The 17,234-nt window shown below is 35.6% G+C and overlaps 1 protein-coding gene across 1 annotated transcript; it reads left to right on the forward strand.

Moving 5' to 3' along the window:
* The first annotated feature begins 1,724 nt into the window (after positions 1-1,724).
* Positions 1,725-16,075, forward strand: LOC148610461 (uncharacterized). Its single transcript, XM_088541213.1, has 10 exons — positions 1,725-1,790; positions 2,056-2,113; positions 3,957-4,064; positions 5,378-5,668; positions 7,264-7,463; positions 8,574-8,728; positions 9,610-9,752; positions 11,484-11,571; positions 13,621-13,774; positions 15,834-16,075. The coding sequence occupies exons 1-10, from the start codon at positions 1,755-1,757 to the stop codon at positions 15,846-15,848; spliced, it is 1,248 nt and encodes a 415-aa protein (XP_088397339.1). The 5' UTR covers positions 1,725-1,754; the 3' UTR covers positions 15,849-16,075.
* The last annotated feature ends 1,159 nt before the right edge of the window (positions 16,076-17,234 follow it).

The following is a 17,234-nucleotide window of genomic DNA, read 5'->3' on the forward strand; positions in this document are numbered from 1 at the left end:
ATCAAGATATTCGGAAAAATGAAACTACCGTGTATGTTTGTTATGTCTTTGCATCTTTGACTCATTAATACATGTACATGTAGTTAGGGTGTCAGCGAGTCTGACCAAATGTCAGACAAAAGTTCAAAGCATTTCATACAGACTACAGTAAACTACATTTTCCGTATTTCTTTTTTAATTAACATTACTGTATTTTTTTTCGGGAAAACGTTGCATTTACTTTGCAGAAGTCCTAATTGTGTATGCTCCTAAAAAAAAGAAGAAAAAGCTTTTAGTTATTTTTGTTCAATGTCATATTATGACTGGTTTTTACTTTTTTAAATTTGTAAAAATACAAACCAAGTATATTTTTTTAAATGTACTGCTTCTTGGATTTTAAAAAAAATTACGTACCCATTCTGGTTCTTAGGACCCGTAGAAATTGTACATGTATGCTACCGGTTTCTGTATCAATTTTGACGAAACAGGTGATATGGTAGCAATTTTGAGGTTTATTATGGTTATTTCGTTTACCGACAAAACAGAAGACGGACACCATCATAAATCGATGAATGTCTTGTTAAAAGTCATGTTCCAATGACAGGTGTGCAGTCCTGTTAACGGAACCAAACAGCAAATTAAAAAGTTCCTTCAATGTTCCAGGGGGTCCCAGGGATTTCAATAACTTTCATTTCAACAGGAGAAATTAAGATTTGAACAGATGAAGTCTGTTTTTTTTTTCTGTTTAAGTTCTGTAACAAATTTCAAATTTTAGCAGGTGATTTCATTGAAGTGAAATGGTGAAATTGGCATGGTGCCTCCTCGTATTGAAAGCCCTGGGGTCCCAAGAGAAAGGTATATTACATCGCTTCCAGGGACCGAAGGAATATTTGGTACCGGTTCCTGAGCTCATGGTAAAAAAAACGTATGTTATACAGTTAGGACTTTACGGTTTTATGTGAATATATTATAATTCTGTGTACACTCGTTTGATAAAACAGATGCAGCTTGACGGAACGGAAGTGGTTTCTATGACTTAATAATCCGTCCAATGACGGAAATAATATCCGGACACCGTTACTTCCGTTTTTCTTCCAAAACAACCCAAACGGAATAATTATAAGGGAGGTTGACAAATGCGACTATACATGGTACATATAGCACTCAAAGGCATTATGATTAATTTATTGCGGAAGGAAGAGAAGCGAGGTCTTCTCATTTAAATATATTGAAGATGCAAATTATTCGGGTCATCCAACGTTTGACGTTCAATACAACGTCAAAGACTCCGTTGAGCAATCTTTAGCCCAACGCAGGTATACTGCCAGGTTCAGAACTGCAAATTACTTTTACTACAAGGCTATTTCTGGTGTATAAGAGACCTTTTATATAATTAGAGAGATATTTTTTCAAGAATTGTTTGTGATGATAAACTAATAAAGGATGGAGCCTGGGTGGTCGAGTTTAGTTTTAACGGAGATCAATTTAACTTTTTTGGCTTTGTCCTTCATCATAACCGAAAGGTTCTAACTATATCGCTCATTAAAAAAAGGTCTATAACGAATTGAAAATGGCATTGAACCAGACATTATTTTTGTATAAAATTATAAACAAAACAAAGAAATCACACAGAAGGCCATCATAAGCGTTATCAAACATACAAAATAACTCGAAATCAAGCAGACCAAAAGACCATCATAATCAAGCACACCGAAAGAAAGCGAAATCAAACACGCCCAGGGACGAAACTCTTCCCACCAGTGACGGACATTTTCATGATGAGGACTTCGTCTTATACTTTGTGTATTTCTGTACGTTTGTTTTCTGATTACAATGGTATAAGTATAAACATTATATATCTATTACTCTTTGACTACAATTTACTACTTATACCTTGCTATGACACGTACAAATAAGTCCAATTTAAATTTGGAGTTCGTTTTTCATTTATACATGCATCTGTTTGAAACTCCACTCAGTTCAGACCATATATGTATTGTCCTCTGGTTGGTTTTGACTCACGCACGATGGAGTTAGTTAAAAAGAATAAAGAAAAAAATATACATCTTTTTGCAGGTAGCAACCATCTTTTCGGTTATACCTGTGACTGTTGCTCATGGCGGAAATGATACCGGTAAGTCCAGTAAATCGTCCATCATGGTAACGATAGCGGTAAGACCCGTTAAGTGTCGATCATAACGGAAAAAATATAGTAGATTCATTAAAACGTCGAGATAGTAGAACTTTCAGAAAAGCATCGGTCAACGACTTACAAGATAGAGGTAGGAACAGTAAAGCGTCAATCGTTTATGGAAGTGATCAATATAGAGGTAGGTAAGCCGAAGTGTCAGTTACCAGTGGACACTATAGAGTTAATTCCCTTGAAGTGTCTGTTATCAGTAGTCAAGATAGAGGTAGGTCCACTGATATGTCGGTTACAAGTGGCCAAAATAGAGGTAGGTCAACTTATGTGTCGGTTATGGGTGGCCAAATTAAAGGTACGTCCACTGAAGTGTTCATTATTAGTGGTCAAGATGGAGGTAAGTCCACTGAAGTCTCAATTATCGTTGGTCAAGATAGAGGTAGATCTACTGAAGTGGCAGTTCCTTGTATCAGTGGTCAAAATAGAGGTAGTTCCAATGAAGTGTCAGTTATCAGTGGAAAAGATAGAGGTAGGTCAACTGAAGTGTTGGTTATAAATGGCCAGGATAGAGGTAGGTTCACTAAGGTGTCAGTTATCAATTGTCAGGGTAGAGGAATGTCCACTGAAGTGTCAGATATTAATGGACAAGATAGAGATAGGTTCAGTTAAGGCGTCAGCTATCGGTGGTCAAGACTGAGGTACAATGCAGATTTAGTTGCGCCATCTGCTGTTGAGAACTAAGCCATCAGCAATCGGTCATCAAGATGGTGGAAGGTCTTTTAAAGCGTCAGTAATCGACAGTCACGATATTGATAGGTCCAGTATTAAGTAAGGTGTCTGTCATGGTGAAGACAAAACAAGGGAACAATGACAGTAAATGAAAGCGTCTGGCAATAGCCATGGAAGGACGATATGGTATTAATAGAAAAAGAACGGATATGGTGAACGCAACAAATGCACCACCGTATAACCTAAATACAAAATTGTACATACAGATGAGATTAGTTCTAACCTCTCAAGGGAACTGTCAAAAGAGTCGGCTCTAGGACAGTTCTAACCTCTCAGGGGAACTGTCAAAAGAGTCGGCTCTATGACAGTTCTAAAACAGTCATAGAACAGTTCTAGGGCCAGCTCTTATGACAGTTCAACTAGCAGTATCGGCTCTACGAGAACAGTTTTACTATTACAGCCAGCTCCCCTGACAGTTTTGGCAGGGCTGGCTGTACGAGAACAGTTCTACTAGTAGAACCTGCTCTGCTAGATTTGTCAGAAGAGCTGGCTTTAGAATTGTTCGAAAACTATTTTAAATATCACAGAGCTGTTTTTTGTGGCAGTTCTAGAATAGTTTTGTAAGAGGTTAGAGCTGCTCTCATCTGTACTTTCATAGAACCCCAAAAGGTCGTCAATAAGTGTAAACACACCTTTAAGTGAGCTCTGAAAGGCCCTAACAACAAAAGTAACTTCATGAAGTTTAACTGCGATAAGTTCCTTGTAATTGAGGGGCAGATACCTTTAAATGAAGTGTAATAAAAAAATTATCGATATGATAAAAAGTAGACGGTAGTCAAAAGGAAAGTCGTTATAACAAATGACAATTTCAGGGCAAAATCCGGTAAGTTGAAAAATATTGCAATGGTCCTTACTGGGTGCAGGCATTTCAAAATGAAAGGTGGGTCAAACCAGATTTATAGCCCTCGTTACACCATTTTGTCGTTCCGATCCCATGTCTAGGCACTTTATACGATACAAACATGCATTTTTGTCGTCTCGGTCCCTGTATGAGTACTCTTTTGATATGCGATACAGATATACAAGTGTATTATTGTCGTTTTAGGTCCATGTCTGAGCACTCTCTGCCAAAACGGAGGAACTTGTATACCGCATGGGTCAGAGTTTCGGTGTGATTGTAATGATGGGTATAGCGGTAGTTTTTGCCAAGATGGTACGTTCATTGCTGATCAATTACAACAATTTTATTTATGTGTATAGATGTAATTATGAAGTGCGGCAGTCTTGTTAGCAGGACTCAGTAATTTGATCATTCGTAGAATAATGTACAATCACGTGTCACCAAAAAGCAAACTCCTGCACAGGCAGTAAACTATATTTGCTATTCAAAGCTTTACTCCTCCGCAACACTCAGTTCTAAACACCACATCTTTATACAAGTTAGTACAATACTTCGCGGATTTACGAGTAGTGATTTTGCTTCAGATCCTGTATATCAGGCATGGCTTTAATAAAAAAAATCAAGATGAGAAGTTCCTAAAATTTTAAATTTCAAGTGATCTCGTAATTTGAATTGAGGATGGGTTTGAGAAAAATCTCAATTTGAGAGGATTTATGAACCCTGACTCCGAGTCTATAAGCTAGCGGAGTGATACGTAGTGGTTCGTTGACCAAAGCTACTGGCACATTATGAATGTTATATATTTATTTGTCTTTCATTGTACGTTAAACAGAAAGGGACGTTACTATTCCAAAATCAGCATGAAATCGTAAAATAATGGCGTGAAAGGAAAAAAATAACTTACCTCTACGTTCGAGACTATGATTCATTCCTGACAGTCCGATATTATAATACATCTTTTTTTTGTAATTTAACTCTAAAAAAAACGTCATCTGCTAAATGTGAAAACAAACAAAATTGAGATTTACGATATGACTCTGGTGTCAGTGATTATAGATAGGGTGCTTTAATTTGATAGAGAAAATGCACGCACAGGAGCACCTTTTCCGCCATTGTGCTGATATCTTGGGAGAGCATTATTATTGGTATATCATATCCGTAACTTGTTTTAATGTTTTATTTTTTATTTTATTTATTTTGTTTTACTTCTCTGCCAATTAGCCCCTTATCAAACATACATATAGCTATTTATTATTTATTTGACAGATTGCAGAAATGACCCGATAATAAGGGACGGTAGTGTGGTTCTAAATACAGTGCATAGAAACAACGTCGATCCCCTCGATCGTACCGATCAACAATAAACTCAAGATCGGGATCTGTTGCCTATAATTTTAAACTACAGTGACATCCGTCCAAAGTTAACCTTGAATAAACCGAAATCCTGTCTTAACCAGACACTTTTAAGTCCATTTCAATAAAATTAAATATAAATGTGATTTTAACTTTAGGAAACCGAACACCTATCTAACTCGGGACAATTTTAAGGTCTGGACGGGGTTTGGTTATATAGCAATGGCAATTACATGTATTCAGTGCCCATAATATTTTTTCTCTTACTCTAGACCATACGGTGAAACGGTACGTTGTCTCCCAGGGGGATAATGTCAAAATTTTGTGTAAAAGACCGTTGACTCCTACAGTGACGTCAGTTCGTTGGTACAAGACCGTGAATGGGACAACGACCTACCTAAATATATCGGGTGATGCAAAGAAATTTGCTGACGGAACTGTTGCTAAGCCAAGTCTTCAGATTTATCTGTTAGATTTTGACGACGAAGGCGAGTACGCATGTCAGACAATGAATGATAATGGCGAAACTGTTTGGTCCTACATGGCTGTGGTAATTGAGGGAGGTATGAATACAATTTAGTAAGACACTGGCGGATTCGGGGGCGGCCCCTATTTTGTTTAAAAAGTTTTTTTTTATTATATTTTTATACAACGTCTCAGTTTATTATGTCAGAAAGGGACAATCACGTACCCCAACATAACTACTTCATTATTATGTTGAAGTACTTCCATCGATAAATCATTTTGTCGCGAAAGCTTTTTGTTTTCAGTATATGCCTGTATGTGTTCCACAATCGGTAAAAGAATCAAGATCATTCCTTTTTCGCACTCAATTATTCGAGCGTCCACGTCATACTTACAGACATCATGTATGTTCAAAGAAAGGTTTGAAGAATTATAAAAAGCAGAAATTTTGGAATTTATATAAGTGTGATATAAATCCTGGCAAACAAATACAAAAACATATGCTTCTGTTTATTTATTTATTTTATTTTATTTTATTTTATTTTATTTTATTTTATTTATTTATTTATTTATTTATTTATTTATTCATTTAATTTTATTTTTTTTATTTTTTTATTTTTTTTTATTTATTTTTTTTTTTTTTTTTTTTTTTTGGGGGGGGGGGTTCGAAGCCCGTGTACAAATAAGGAACGAGTTTCAGGATTAAAAAAATACAAATTTTGAACTGCAGTACAACCAGGTATAAGCTGCCCATTGATCCTGATAATAGTAAAATGAGAGTAACCAAATGTTACCTATTTTGTAACAAAGGAAAGATAACTGCATTGAATTTTAATCAAATTTTTCAGCGTCTTCCTTAATAACCACAATACACAACACATATTGTTTATTGTAGTTCTCACCTCACGAAAAAAAAACATTTTTTTTACAGTTTACCTTTAAGCGCGTATGCCATGCAATCAACATTCATTAGTTTCTGTACTGAATAGTTCAATTTGATATTGGGCATGGAGATCCCTTTTTAGACAGCCGATGCTTGTAAACCACTTTAAATTGGTCTTTTTAAATTCATATTTCAAGAATGTAAACGCGATTGACCTGTCTACTCCTGTGTGTTGGTAAATCAAACGAACCAGGACTAAAACTGTGATCAAGAAGAAACAATAAAGGGACAACAAACGGACAATGAATATAGACACACACCTATGAAAATTGAATGAGCAACCAGCTGTACTCCATTGAATACTGGAATCATGGTTCAGGTGCACCGGGAGGGTAAGTGTCCTCTGCATCGCCGAGTTGCTTATTAAATGCCATGTCCAAAGAGAATGAAAAGGAAAGAGGAACTTTGACACGGTTCAAAAAGAAAGAAAAAAAGAAGGCATCGCTACTTAAAATAGCTGTTACAAGCGCAGTACTACATGTACATGTATTGTTTAGAATTTCCAAGTTACATTTTACTTAAGGCAGTAGCCCTAGGAAAAGGAATATAACTATTGAAATCATTGATATTTTTGTGTCATATTCAATATCATCAAAGTCTTTCAAGCTTTCCTTTGAAACAGAATGAAATCAGTCCAAGTTACTTTGATGCTTATAAGAGATTGATGTAAAATGCTGAATACAAACGTTCCACTGATTTTCAGGAGTTTTTTTTCCCTTACTCTAGGTCTACCTCCTTAATTTGTTTCAGTTATACTTCAGTGTAATGCTCTAAGCATGAATTCTGTGCAGATTGAATATGTAGGAGCAGCCCAGCAGGTCGTGTTTTCTGGGGATGGGGACAAACGCGAATGTTCGTTTACACCAACTGACGATCAGAAGGATAGGTTTGACCTCACCGTCCCACTGCACAACAATGATGGAACTGGAAACAACACGTGCACTCTAACGGTACATTGTAGAATTGAATCCTGAAATCCCATCTGTTCCGTAAACGCGTTTGGCATTTTTTTATTTTTTATTCTTATTTTTATTTTTGTTTTTGTTTTATTCTGTCTTTTTTTCTTTTTGCGGTGAAGGGGGTTTTCTGGATAAACCGTATTTGTTTTTACTAAAATCCTTCCAGAAGGTGTATTTACATTTAAAAAAAATGTTATTTGAATTTTAACACAACTCACACGTCCATTCTCAATGCTGCACGAACGACCTGCCCAGTTTACATTAAGTTAGCAACCATTTTATTTCCAGGGGTGGGTTGGCTAGGATCAAGTTTTGTGTCCTGGATTTTGTTTTCAGTATAATTTCTGAACTGCATTATTACCTTTTATTCTAGCCTGTCCTGAGTTAGCCAACTGTCAGTGTCATCCTGGACTTTTCACCAAACATCGTTCTCCTGTCTTTTTATTCTACACCCCCAGTATAATATAGTATGGATTCCGGTCTTCCGTCCATACTTCCGTTATACAGAGGGTATCCCTCTTTTTCCGCTACTGCTTCTACGCCACTGAAAGGAATTTGATGTAACTTGCAACTCCTCTTTATTTTTGTTGTACCATTTCATTTACCTTTCATGTACCATCAGTTAAGTGATAAATTGCGATTTTTAGACTGTATATTATACATGTATGTTTGTGGACACTCTAGAATCAGCTTACTTCAATTGCTCTGGGATCAAATTAGATACAGTACATTGTTGGTTGCCCTTATCAATATCTTGAACACTGTTGATTTTCAAGGTAATTGAACAAAAGGTACATTTTTCTGATCATTGTTTACATTTTCCAAATTTTCCTTAAACTTTCTTTTTCTGATTTTTTTCCTTTTGACTTAGCACGATCATTCTGATATTATTACCTTAATATTTTGTTTACTTTTATCATACATGTACATGTACCCCATCCCAACCCCCATAACAATCAAAAGGCAGCTCTGTAACAATAAAGTTGTTCTGTTCAGTGCGAACATGTTTGAATTCATATCCATTTAACTTGATTTTTGAGGAGACATGCATTCATATAAAACTGATCCTTCAGTAATTTCATTGTTTTTTTTTTTTTACAGAGAGATTCAGACATTCATACAATTTATGTTGGTCGAGTAAAAGTTAGAATGTTTATGGAAAGATTTGATACCCCTAAAGATAAACATTTTGATATTAGATGTTACTATACCATGATAGCCAATGGTAATCACACAAGTACTTCTGAACCCCCAAAGTAAGTATAAGATTGGTCGAGTGATTGGCGTATCAGAGACGGACCCAGATATTTTTAATTGGATAGAGCTTACAGAAAAGTGGGGTCCACGTTTTTGTCAACATTTTCCTACGATATATGCAACAACAGTGGGTTACTCCGCAGGCGTCTTGGACCCGGGCGGCACTGCATAAATTATGATGCTTTACTGTAATATTGTGTCTTAACTTAACGGTCCCCTTTGACCCTTGTATTTGTTTAACCGTTTCCTATGACGTTTGCATTAACCTACTTGCCTTCTTAACCGTATCTTAAGACGTTTTCTGTTATTTGAATCGTCTCCTATGGTTAAATGTCTTAATTTTCTTTGCTTAAGCGCACTTTGGAAGTCACATTTTATGAAACCACTGAAGACAGATTAATTCATTATACACCTATTGCCTGTAGTAGAGGGTGGTATACCGAAGTAACACACGAGGTAAATATGTTGCCTGAGACGTAGTGGAGGGCGATATATTTTCTGAGTATGAAACTCGGTGTATCACCATCTGCTGGGGACAATATGTGTTATAATATACTGAGTACTCTTTTTGGTACATCACACTTTTATGCACATGTGCTTAACCTTTAATTAAGAAACTCAAGTGTTCATGGTGCAATAACTCAGATATATACCGATCATTTCTAGGGGGGTTGAAGAAAGGAATAGACCAAAATAACACATGCTTATCCAATAAAAAAATATGATTTTTGTATGATTATGATTATTATTATATTGATATAACATTTTACTTACGTTTTAGAAAGTGTCATATCAGAGGCAAATTACAACCAAAATGTTAAAATTTTGTCACCCCTATTGCTCCTGAAATATGAAATCAGTGTTTAAACCTCTTCTTCAGAGTATCTGCTCCTACAGTAATGGCTCAACCCTCTGGACCTAAGTCCCAATCGTCCTACACTGTCGGCCTTCGTACTCACAAAGATCTCCCACTTTCTTCTCCAAGGGCGGGGGATTTTGTTATATTCAAGGCGGTTATGACACGTAAGTTTTTTTAGTTAAATAGTATATAACCATTTGGTTTTAAAGAGAATTGGCAAGTTTTCAAGGATAAAAAATGTTTGTTTTTATTTTTTTTTTTTTCGTTGGGAGGATATTTCCTGTATTAGCAGTGTAAAATTCTTTGTGGTCCATATGTCTACTTTTTAACATACACATGTAGTATATGTATCTACAGTAGATGATTTTGTCTGTCTGTTCGTCCTCACATCATTGGCATGTGTGTATCTGTAAACTTCTACTGGCCGTTGGCGTGATGGCTTTTTAATGTGTCATTCCTGCTTGGAATGTAAGCACTTATTATATGGATAGCAGTGTTTTATCGAATGTTCCCATTGTAATAAATTTCGATAATTCACACTGAAATAAATTTGGTAATTTCGCTCTCGGACTTTCTCCTGCCAAAACGTCACAACTTATATATCAATACGCCAATCACAGAATTTAAAATTCATGTTGAAAATACCGATAAATTATGAAAAAAATCTTAGACTATATAATAAATAGGATAATCAGTTGGTTTTCGTGAATAACCAAAATATGATCACTCGTCCCAAGAACGCTTGAGGATTAAACTCGTGCGCGGAACAAGTTCCGAACACTCGTTAAATCTTGGCGTTCTTCGACAGTCATGATAATATTTTGATTATTCACTCTTTCCAATTAATTACAATGGATCCTATAATTCAACTCCTATCTGTTTACCTTGAGATTTACAAAGCGTAGAATTGTTCAGGCGTCTCTGCTTTTATTTGAGGAAATGTATCATATGCCGAACAAACTTTTTTTTCGGGTATATAGGACGTAGTCTGTCTGCCTGTCTTTTGGCTATCCCACATTTAGCAAAAAAGGGTCTATTTAGCCTGAATCTTTTTCAAAGATTATTGATAAACACTTACACACGTTAATGCATTTTATTTGTAAGGCCAATTTCTATATTATTTGAACAAATTATCGCGAAAGCAATTTGGGTAGTTAATTTCCAAATCCAGTGATAAGACATGAAATACTGAATAATGAATAATATTCACAAAATCGCCGATATAAATACTGAGGAGCCGAATCCGCGTCCGCCATTTTAGATGTAACTATATATAGGCTAGAAACCACTAATTCCACTTCCCATAGGCTTCTATGCAAATTTCACAATATTCAATGGCTTCTCTGGACTTTACCTTAACTTTAACCTGCAGAGGACTATATATCAGCATGATTCTACATATGTCAGCTCACAATCCTCAGAATGGCATGTGAGGTTAGCAGACTTGCAGTGCAGTACTGGTCACCGGAAGTGAAGTGTCTATAAATAGCATGGGAAATCCCAGTGTTTTCACAAGATAGGGGTATATTTAGAAATCATTATGGAGATTAGGCTTCACATCACAAGAAGCAAAATGCACCTATAAAATGTACTGAAATGTTTGTCCTTTCAGAAACTGTTTAATTTTTTTAAATAAGATGAGAACTTTTTTCACAGCGCTATGAGGAACAGGGGTAATTTCTGGGTAGGACTATTTTTGCGTACGTTCCAAATGCTCATTGGTTGAATTGGTGGTCTGTAACCTATACATTTACGGATATTTCCTTTACTCCGAGTAACAATCTTCTTACATTTTATCCACCTCCTTGCTCTGCTGATATAATGATATTTTTAGAGCATATAAATTTTTATTGAAAGATTCTGAAGTATAATCTTGTCAGAATTTTTTTTTTCAGCGGCACCAGGAGACACAGCGTTCACTGTGTCTAATTGTGAGGTATTTTCTGATGATAAAAAGAAAAGACTCCAGATACTTGTTCAAGGGTAAGTTTGCATGGAACTTTGGGAATATTTAAAGTAAACAGTCAATATTCAGGTACTAATGACCCCCTTTTTGGCCTCTTTCTGTAGAACTACTTCGTCGTTAAAATAGTATCTAGGCACTTAATTATCTATTAAAAATTCCATGTTCTTACTATGATATAGAGTAGTGATTTATATGATTTGCATGTACATTGTATCTGATACACTTGCCAGATAGACCGATTTGTGTTATCATGCGGTAATCATTTTGAATATCCTATCAGACTTCTGCGGGGATGGCTCTGCCTGGCGGAAGTATGCTTGCAAATAAACTATCCCGCAGTTAAGACAAAGGTTCTTTAGATAGGCTATGGTTAATGACATGTCTACCAGTACATGTATCTGAAAATTAACGAGAAACATGCGTAATACAGGGTAGCTATATTATGCTTTCTGTTTGCAGACTGATGGGATATCATTCATTATTTTTTGTACGAAATTTAAAACCCGCTTGTATTACCTACATGCGACGTTTTATAGAAAACAATTCTAATGGGTTTTTTTTCTGTAGTATGAGGTGGTATGGGTATAATGTACGTTCCTGGCAACACACCGATGTAACTTCACATTAATGTTGATATAAAGCGCAATCCATCAGATACTGAGGCTCCATTCTCTGTATTGCACATGGTAGAAACCCTCTCTTACGTGTACTAATTCGATAGCTTTGGTTTTCAGTACCTCTTGTATACAATACTTTTTCGATTCAGATTTTCCTTTTTATTTTAAAATAAATGCTGCTGAAGAGATGTTACTCTTTGAAAAATGTGTACAGCATAGCGAAATTTGCAATATAACAATGTATACTATTAGTATTTTTGTACTTAATAGCTTTTAGTGAAGTTTTTGTGAAATATGTGTTTTATATAAGTCTCACAGACATCCATAGAAATCGATGTCTGGGAGATGTTTTCAAGTTTCATGGTTTACGTATTACAGTTTGTACACGTACGTAGGAGCAAGAGTTGACCTTTTAGCTCCTCTGGCCCATAGGACCATATAAACTATTGACATGAATTGGCATTCGTCGTCGTCATCGTATGTAAATTTGTTCCAACGATTTACACAGAAACTACTTGACAGATTTTAATTAAGGTTGCCATCAATGTTCATTAGGATATCCTGCACAAAAAGTGCGTTTACAAAAACAGTCAATGATGGGGGTTTTTAACGTCCTTGACTACCCTACAAAACATTGCCATCATGTCTATTTATAGAGCATACATTTTGTGTTGGGGTAAAGCCACGTATATCTAACAAATTATTAGGGATAGAGAAAAACTGAAAATGGCTTTCCTCCCTCGACTTGAAGATCTTTATAAAAGTCTTCACTAGGTCGAAGTTATTGGACCACTCCTTGTCAGAGTTATTGCACTTGAAGGGCAAAAAATATATGTTTCTTTTCAATTTTAACCCATGATAGATAAATAGATAAAATGATCTTCATAATATAGCTGACAAAAGTCTTTATGAGATCGAAGTTGAAGACAGACGTTTTTTTTTCAGTTTTAGCCAATATATTGAAAAAAAAACCATAATGGATAGAAAACATTTCAATTAATAAGACCACCAGTATTCTTCACAGGTCGAAGTTGTAGTATTGCTTCTTGTTCGAGTTGCATGGTTAAGCAAGGCGAAATGAAACCAGGTGAGCAACTCGGACTTTTGTGAGCCCCTTTTTAGCTTACCTGGCCCAAAAGTCAGTTAACAGTTTTGTTTCGACGAAAGTTGTTATAATTATGGTTTTTATTTAAGTTGTCCTGAACAAAAGTACTTAGATAGAATGAAATAAGTAATCATCCATAGGATCAGTCCAATAAAGTGTTCAACTGAATTGGGTAAAGAAAAGACGCCTTCTTGAAGTTAATGCCTTTGAAATTTAAAAATGTTCCTTCTGAAAGTTTTGATCTTACAGATAAAGAAAATGTTTCAATTATTCCCTTGGTGAAATATTCCGACATTTTTTTTGGTGGGGGAGGGATATGTTCATAATTATAGTTTTAACTGCAGATGCGGAACGGGATGGCCGATAAAGAAAACGGATGGTTTTATAATGAAAGGCACAGAGGCTTTTAGTCCAGTGTTCAAATTGTTTCAAATCAAGAAAAAAAGCAAACTGAATATAAGTTGTAACTTTTTTGTTTGCAAAGATTCTTGCGATGGGGTAAGTTTGTCTTATATACAAAAAAAGATTTCATTACAGTCTTATTAACTTCATTTACGCATCAAAAAATTGTTGTGCTATCTGCAGCGATTTCTGATTAACATCGTGGAATTTCCTGTTTAAAATGCTGGCAACTTTTGGGTTTCAAGGTTTGGACGCCCTTATCTTCTTCGTTAAAATTTTCGTTGATTCCGTGCATAATTTTGGGGGAAATGAGCAATTGAAAGCGTGGAAAACCACGCGTTTCAATAATTTTCCTTCTCCTTTAAACGTCTATGGATGAGTCGCTGACTTGCTCCAAGGAACTAAATATTTGGTCATAAGTTGTCTTGATGCAAAAAGCTTTAAGTGACAGTCCCTGTAAAAATCAAGCAGTAGGCGAAACATGGTATGAAAAACCCATCATTTTGATGGTGTGATTTTACTATTTGCACAATCAGAATCAAGGAAATCAGACAAGATTTTCCATACCATGCTAGACCATTGAGTTACAATTTCATTGAAATGCACTGAAATGAACATTCCAAGGGAAAATAACTCTGTCAAAAAGATCATTTTTCTAAGATTCTATAAAACAATTTAAGAGCAAATCCAATGATGCAGTGATCAAGTAATGGTCTTTTCAAATAGAGAAAGCATCCTCGAGTGATATTTTATTGTCAGATCGGTCGGGTTTGACATGCTTGTTTCTGATTTTTCCCATTTTGCCTGATTCTTACAAACACCTACACTTCACCATTGAAATACTTGCGTTGTTCATGTTTTCGAATGATGTATTTGTTTTCTGTAGTTGGTCAAAATGATCGTTTGAATAAAATTTGTTACCGATGTCAAGGACTCCACTACAATTTTTATCAACTTTAAGTTCAATTTTTTTTGCGGTAAGGACGAATCCCATTTATTTATGATACTCCTTTTGGATTTTTTCTCTAAAAAAGATCCTATATTCAGGCCTGGGCAGGTCCAGCGGTTTCTAAAAACGGTCCTGGCTGCTATTTACTCATTCCTCTCCCAAACTCTGCACGAAATCAAGAAAACACAAGGAGGAGTACCATCCCCAGACCACCCTGGATTCGCTCCTAGGTATTTTTGATATGTTATCAAGTAAAATTCCATTTCGGTCAAAAATGACAGTACTGCAGTGACAAAACCTCAAACAGTTTTCATAGTGCGGTATTTGGAAAAAGTGTGAAAGCAAGCCTTCAGGTTTTTAAAAAAAATATTTTAAGGAAGTCTTTTTGAAAGTTGCAGTGTTTATAACAATCAGACAGGAGTTGATTTCATGCATGTGAAAAAAAACACCGAATTCAGTTTTAATTCTTGCTCAGAAACAGTTTCTGATCACAGAACAAGAATTAGTTTTTCATTTGGTTGTTGCACTTTTGAGATAAATATTATACAGATTGTACATGAAATCAGCACTTTGCAAGAGTTATCGTTCTTGGGTTTGTTTGATTTGGTTGATTTTAGTGGGAGATAAATATATGCCTTTATCAAAAGTGCAGAATTAATACAGAAATATGAACATCGCTATGTGAAAATATATCATATGTAGAGTGAAAAAGCATCGTTTGTTTGGTGGGTTTTTCTACACCATGAATCACTTTACCACTGGCAGTGTCTGAATTTTATACAGGAAAATAACATGTTTAACCCATAGTTGCGAAGCCGAAAACATGTATGTATTAAAACTTTCTTTTTCCATGCGTCGCTAAAGGCGGAAGTAGGTCTAGGAGTTTGGTCACTCCGTCCGTCTGTCAGCCATCCGTAACTCTTCAGCTTGTCATCGGAACACCTCTAAAACTACCCAACTGAATTTCATAAAACTTGGTTTGTAACAAGAATACGATAAGTTGTTGTGCATATTATCATGAAATTTAGGTCCTCTGATATTTATTGGAATTAAGTACAGTAACTGTAGTTCCGTGTCTCCGTCATTAACACCTCTTTCGTCGTATTTTCCTCAGCAACTATAAATCACACGCAGCTGTAGTGCAAAGCAGGTCCAGGCATTGATCTTGTTTCTAATTTTTGTTCCACTTTTTTTCCTTTTTTTCAGAGTACTTGCAAGTAAACAGTCGACAGAAACTATCTTATATTAAATGTAAAGGTGCAATGTTGACGTGTTATCATCAATATCGAAAGAATCGAATATAGGATCAGGTGATCGAAAAAAAACGGTTCTATTAATAAATTTCTTTAGCAGTTAGTAAGAATCTTGTTTGTCAGAAGTTAGAATTTTCTGTTGTTGCTAACCAAAAAGTGGAAATTTTATCTTTCAGCTTCGTCATAAATTGTTTCGAAATTGGAAAGTCGTAATTAATTATTGTATTGATGATGTTCGTGGGATGAATAATTTTGCCAGAAAATATATCCTCGGTAACTGGTCTGCAGAAGCGATCCTTGTACATTATGTACATGTGCATACCACCAACTGTGCTAAATATCGACCAAAAACATACACATAAAACAAAACAGCACGTTCCCAATATTAATCAATGGATCAGATTCGGGCAGAATTCAAAAGAATATAACCCAATGATATCGACAAGATAGGGAAACAAACACACACAACATACATCAAAGAACCAAAATAACACGTACAAAGAAACAAAATGAGTAGCCCGGATTCCAAATAATAACTGAGTACATGGATTAGGTGCACCGGTAGGATAAGCGTCCTCCGCTATTATAGAAACACCGCCGAGTTTCTCGCAAATGTCAAGACAAACGAGGACGGGAAAACTACAACATGGTGAACAAATTGGTTCTCATGGTGCAAATACACAGGGTCACGATGACGATCATAAAACTTCTGTAGTGGTGATCTTGTAGCAACGTACAACATCCTTCGTCGAAATTGCGATAAAGCGATGTCGAAATTACGATAAAGCTATGTCGAAATTGCGATAAAGCGGTATCGAAATTACGATAAAGCGATGTAAAAATATCGAAATTACAATGATTTTTAGTCATGTCTTTATTATGACATCGTATGTCAGAAGTATACGTCGTTATTTCAACATACATTTTGTACAACTCTATCGTAATTTTGACATACGACGTTGCAATACCGGTATGTAATTACGACATAATTTCTTTGTTCAAAGTGCCCTAACCAGTTACCTACGTAGTTTATCGGAAATATTGGTCACATGCTTCGAAAAACTAAATATTTGTCAAAAGTGTCTTGATGCAAAATGCTTTCATGTTTGGAATATGTTCGAGTTGTTTACCCATGTGCACGTGGCCAGTATCTCCCGGAAAGAAATGAAATTACATGTAAATCAAGAGTTTTGTTTTGCCAGTTTGACAGAATTAACGCATTTTCACTCCATTTTGCTCTAAGACATCAATGTTATGCATGGATAAACGAAATAAAAATGATTTTGTTGGCGAGGTATGTACACATTATTTACTTCATTATTATCCAAAACAGTTCCATGTTGATGTTACATGT

This window comes from Perna viridis, chromosome 8 (genome assembly GCF_037379345.1).
Source record: "Perna viridis isolate PV_CMFRI_1.1 ecotype Kerala chromosome 8, ASM3737934v1, whole genome shotgun sequence".
Taxonomy (NCBI): domain Eukaryota; kingdom Metazoa; phylum Mollusca; class Bivalvia; order Mytilida; family Mytilidae; genus Perna; species Perna viridis.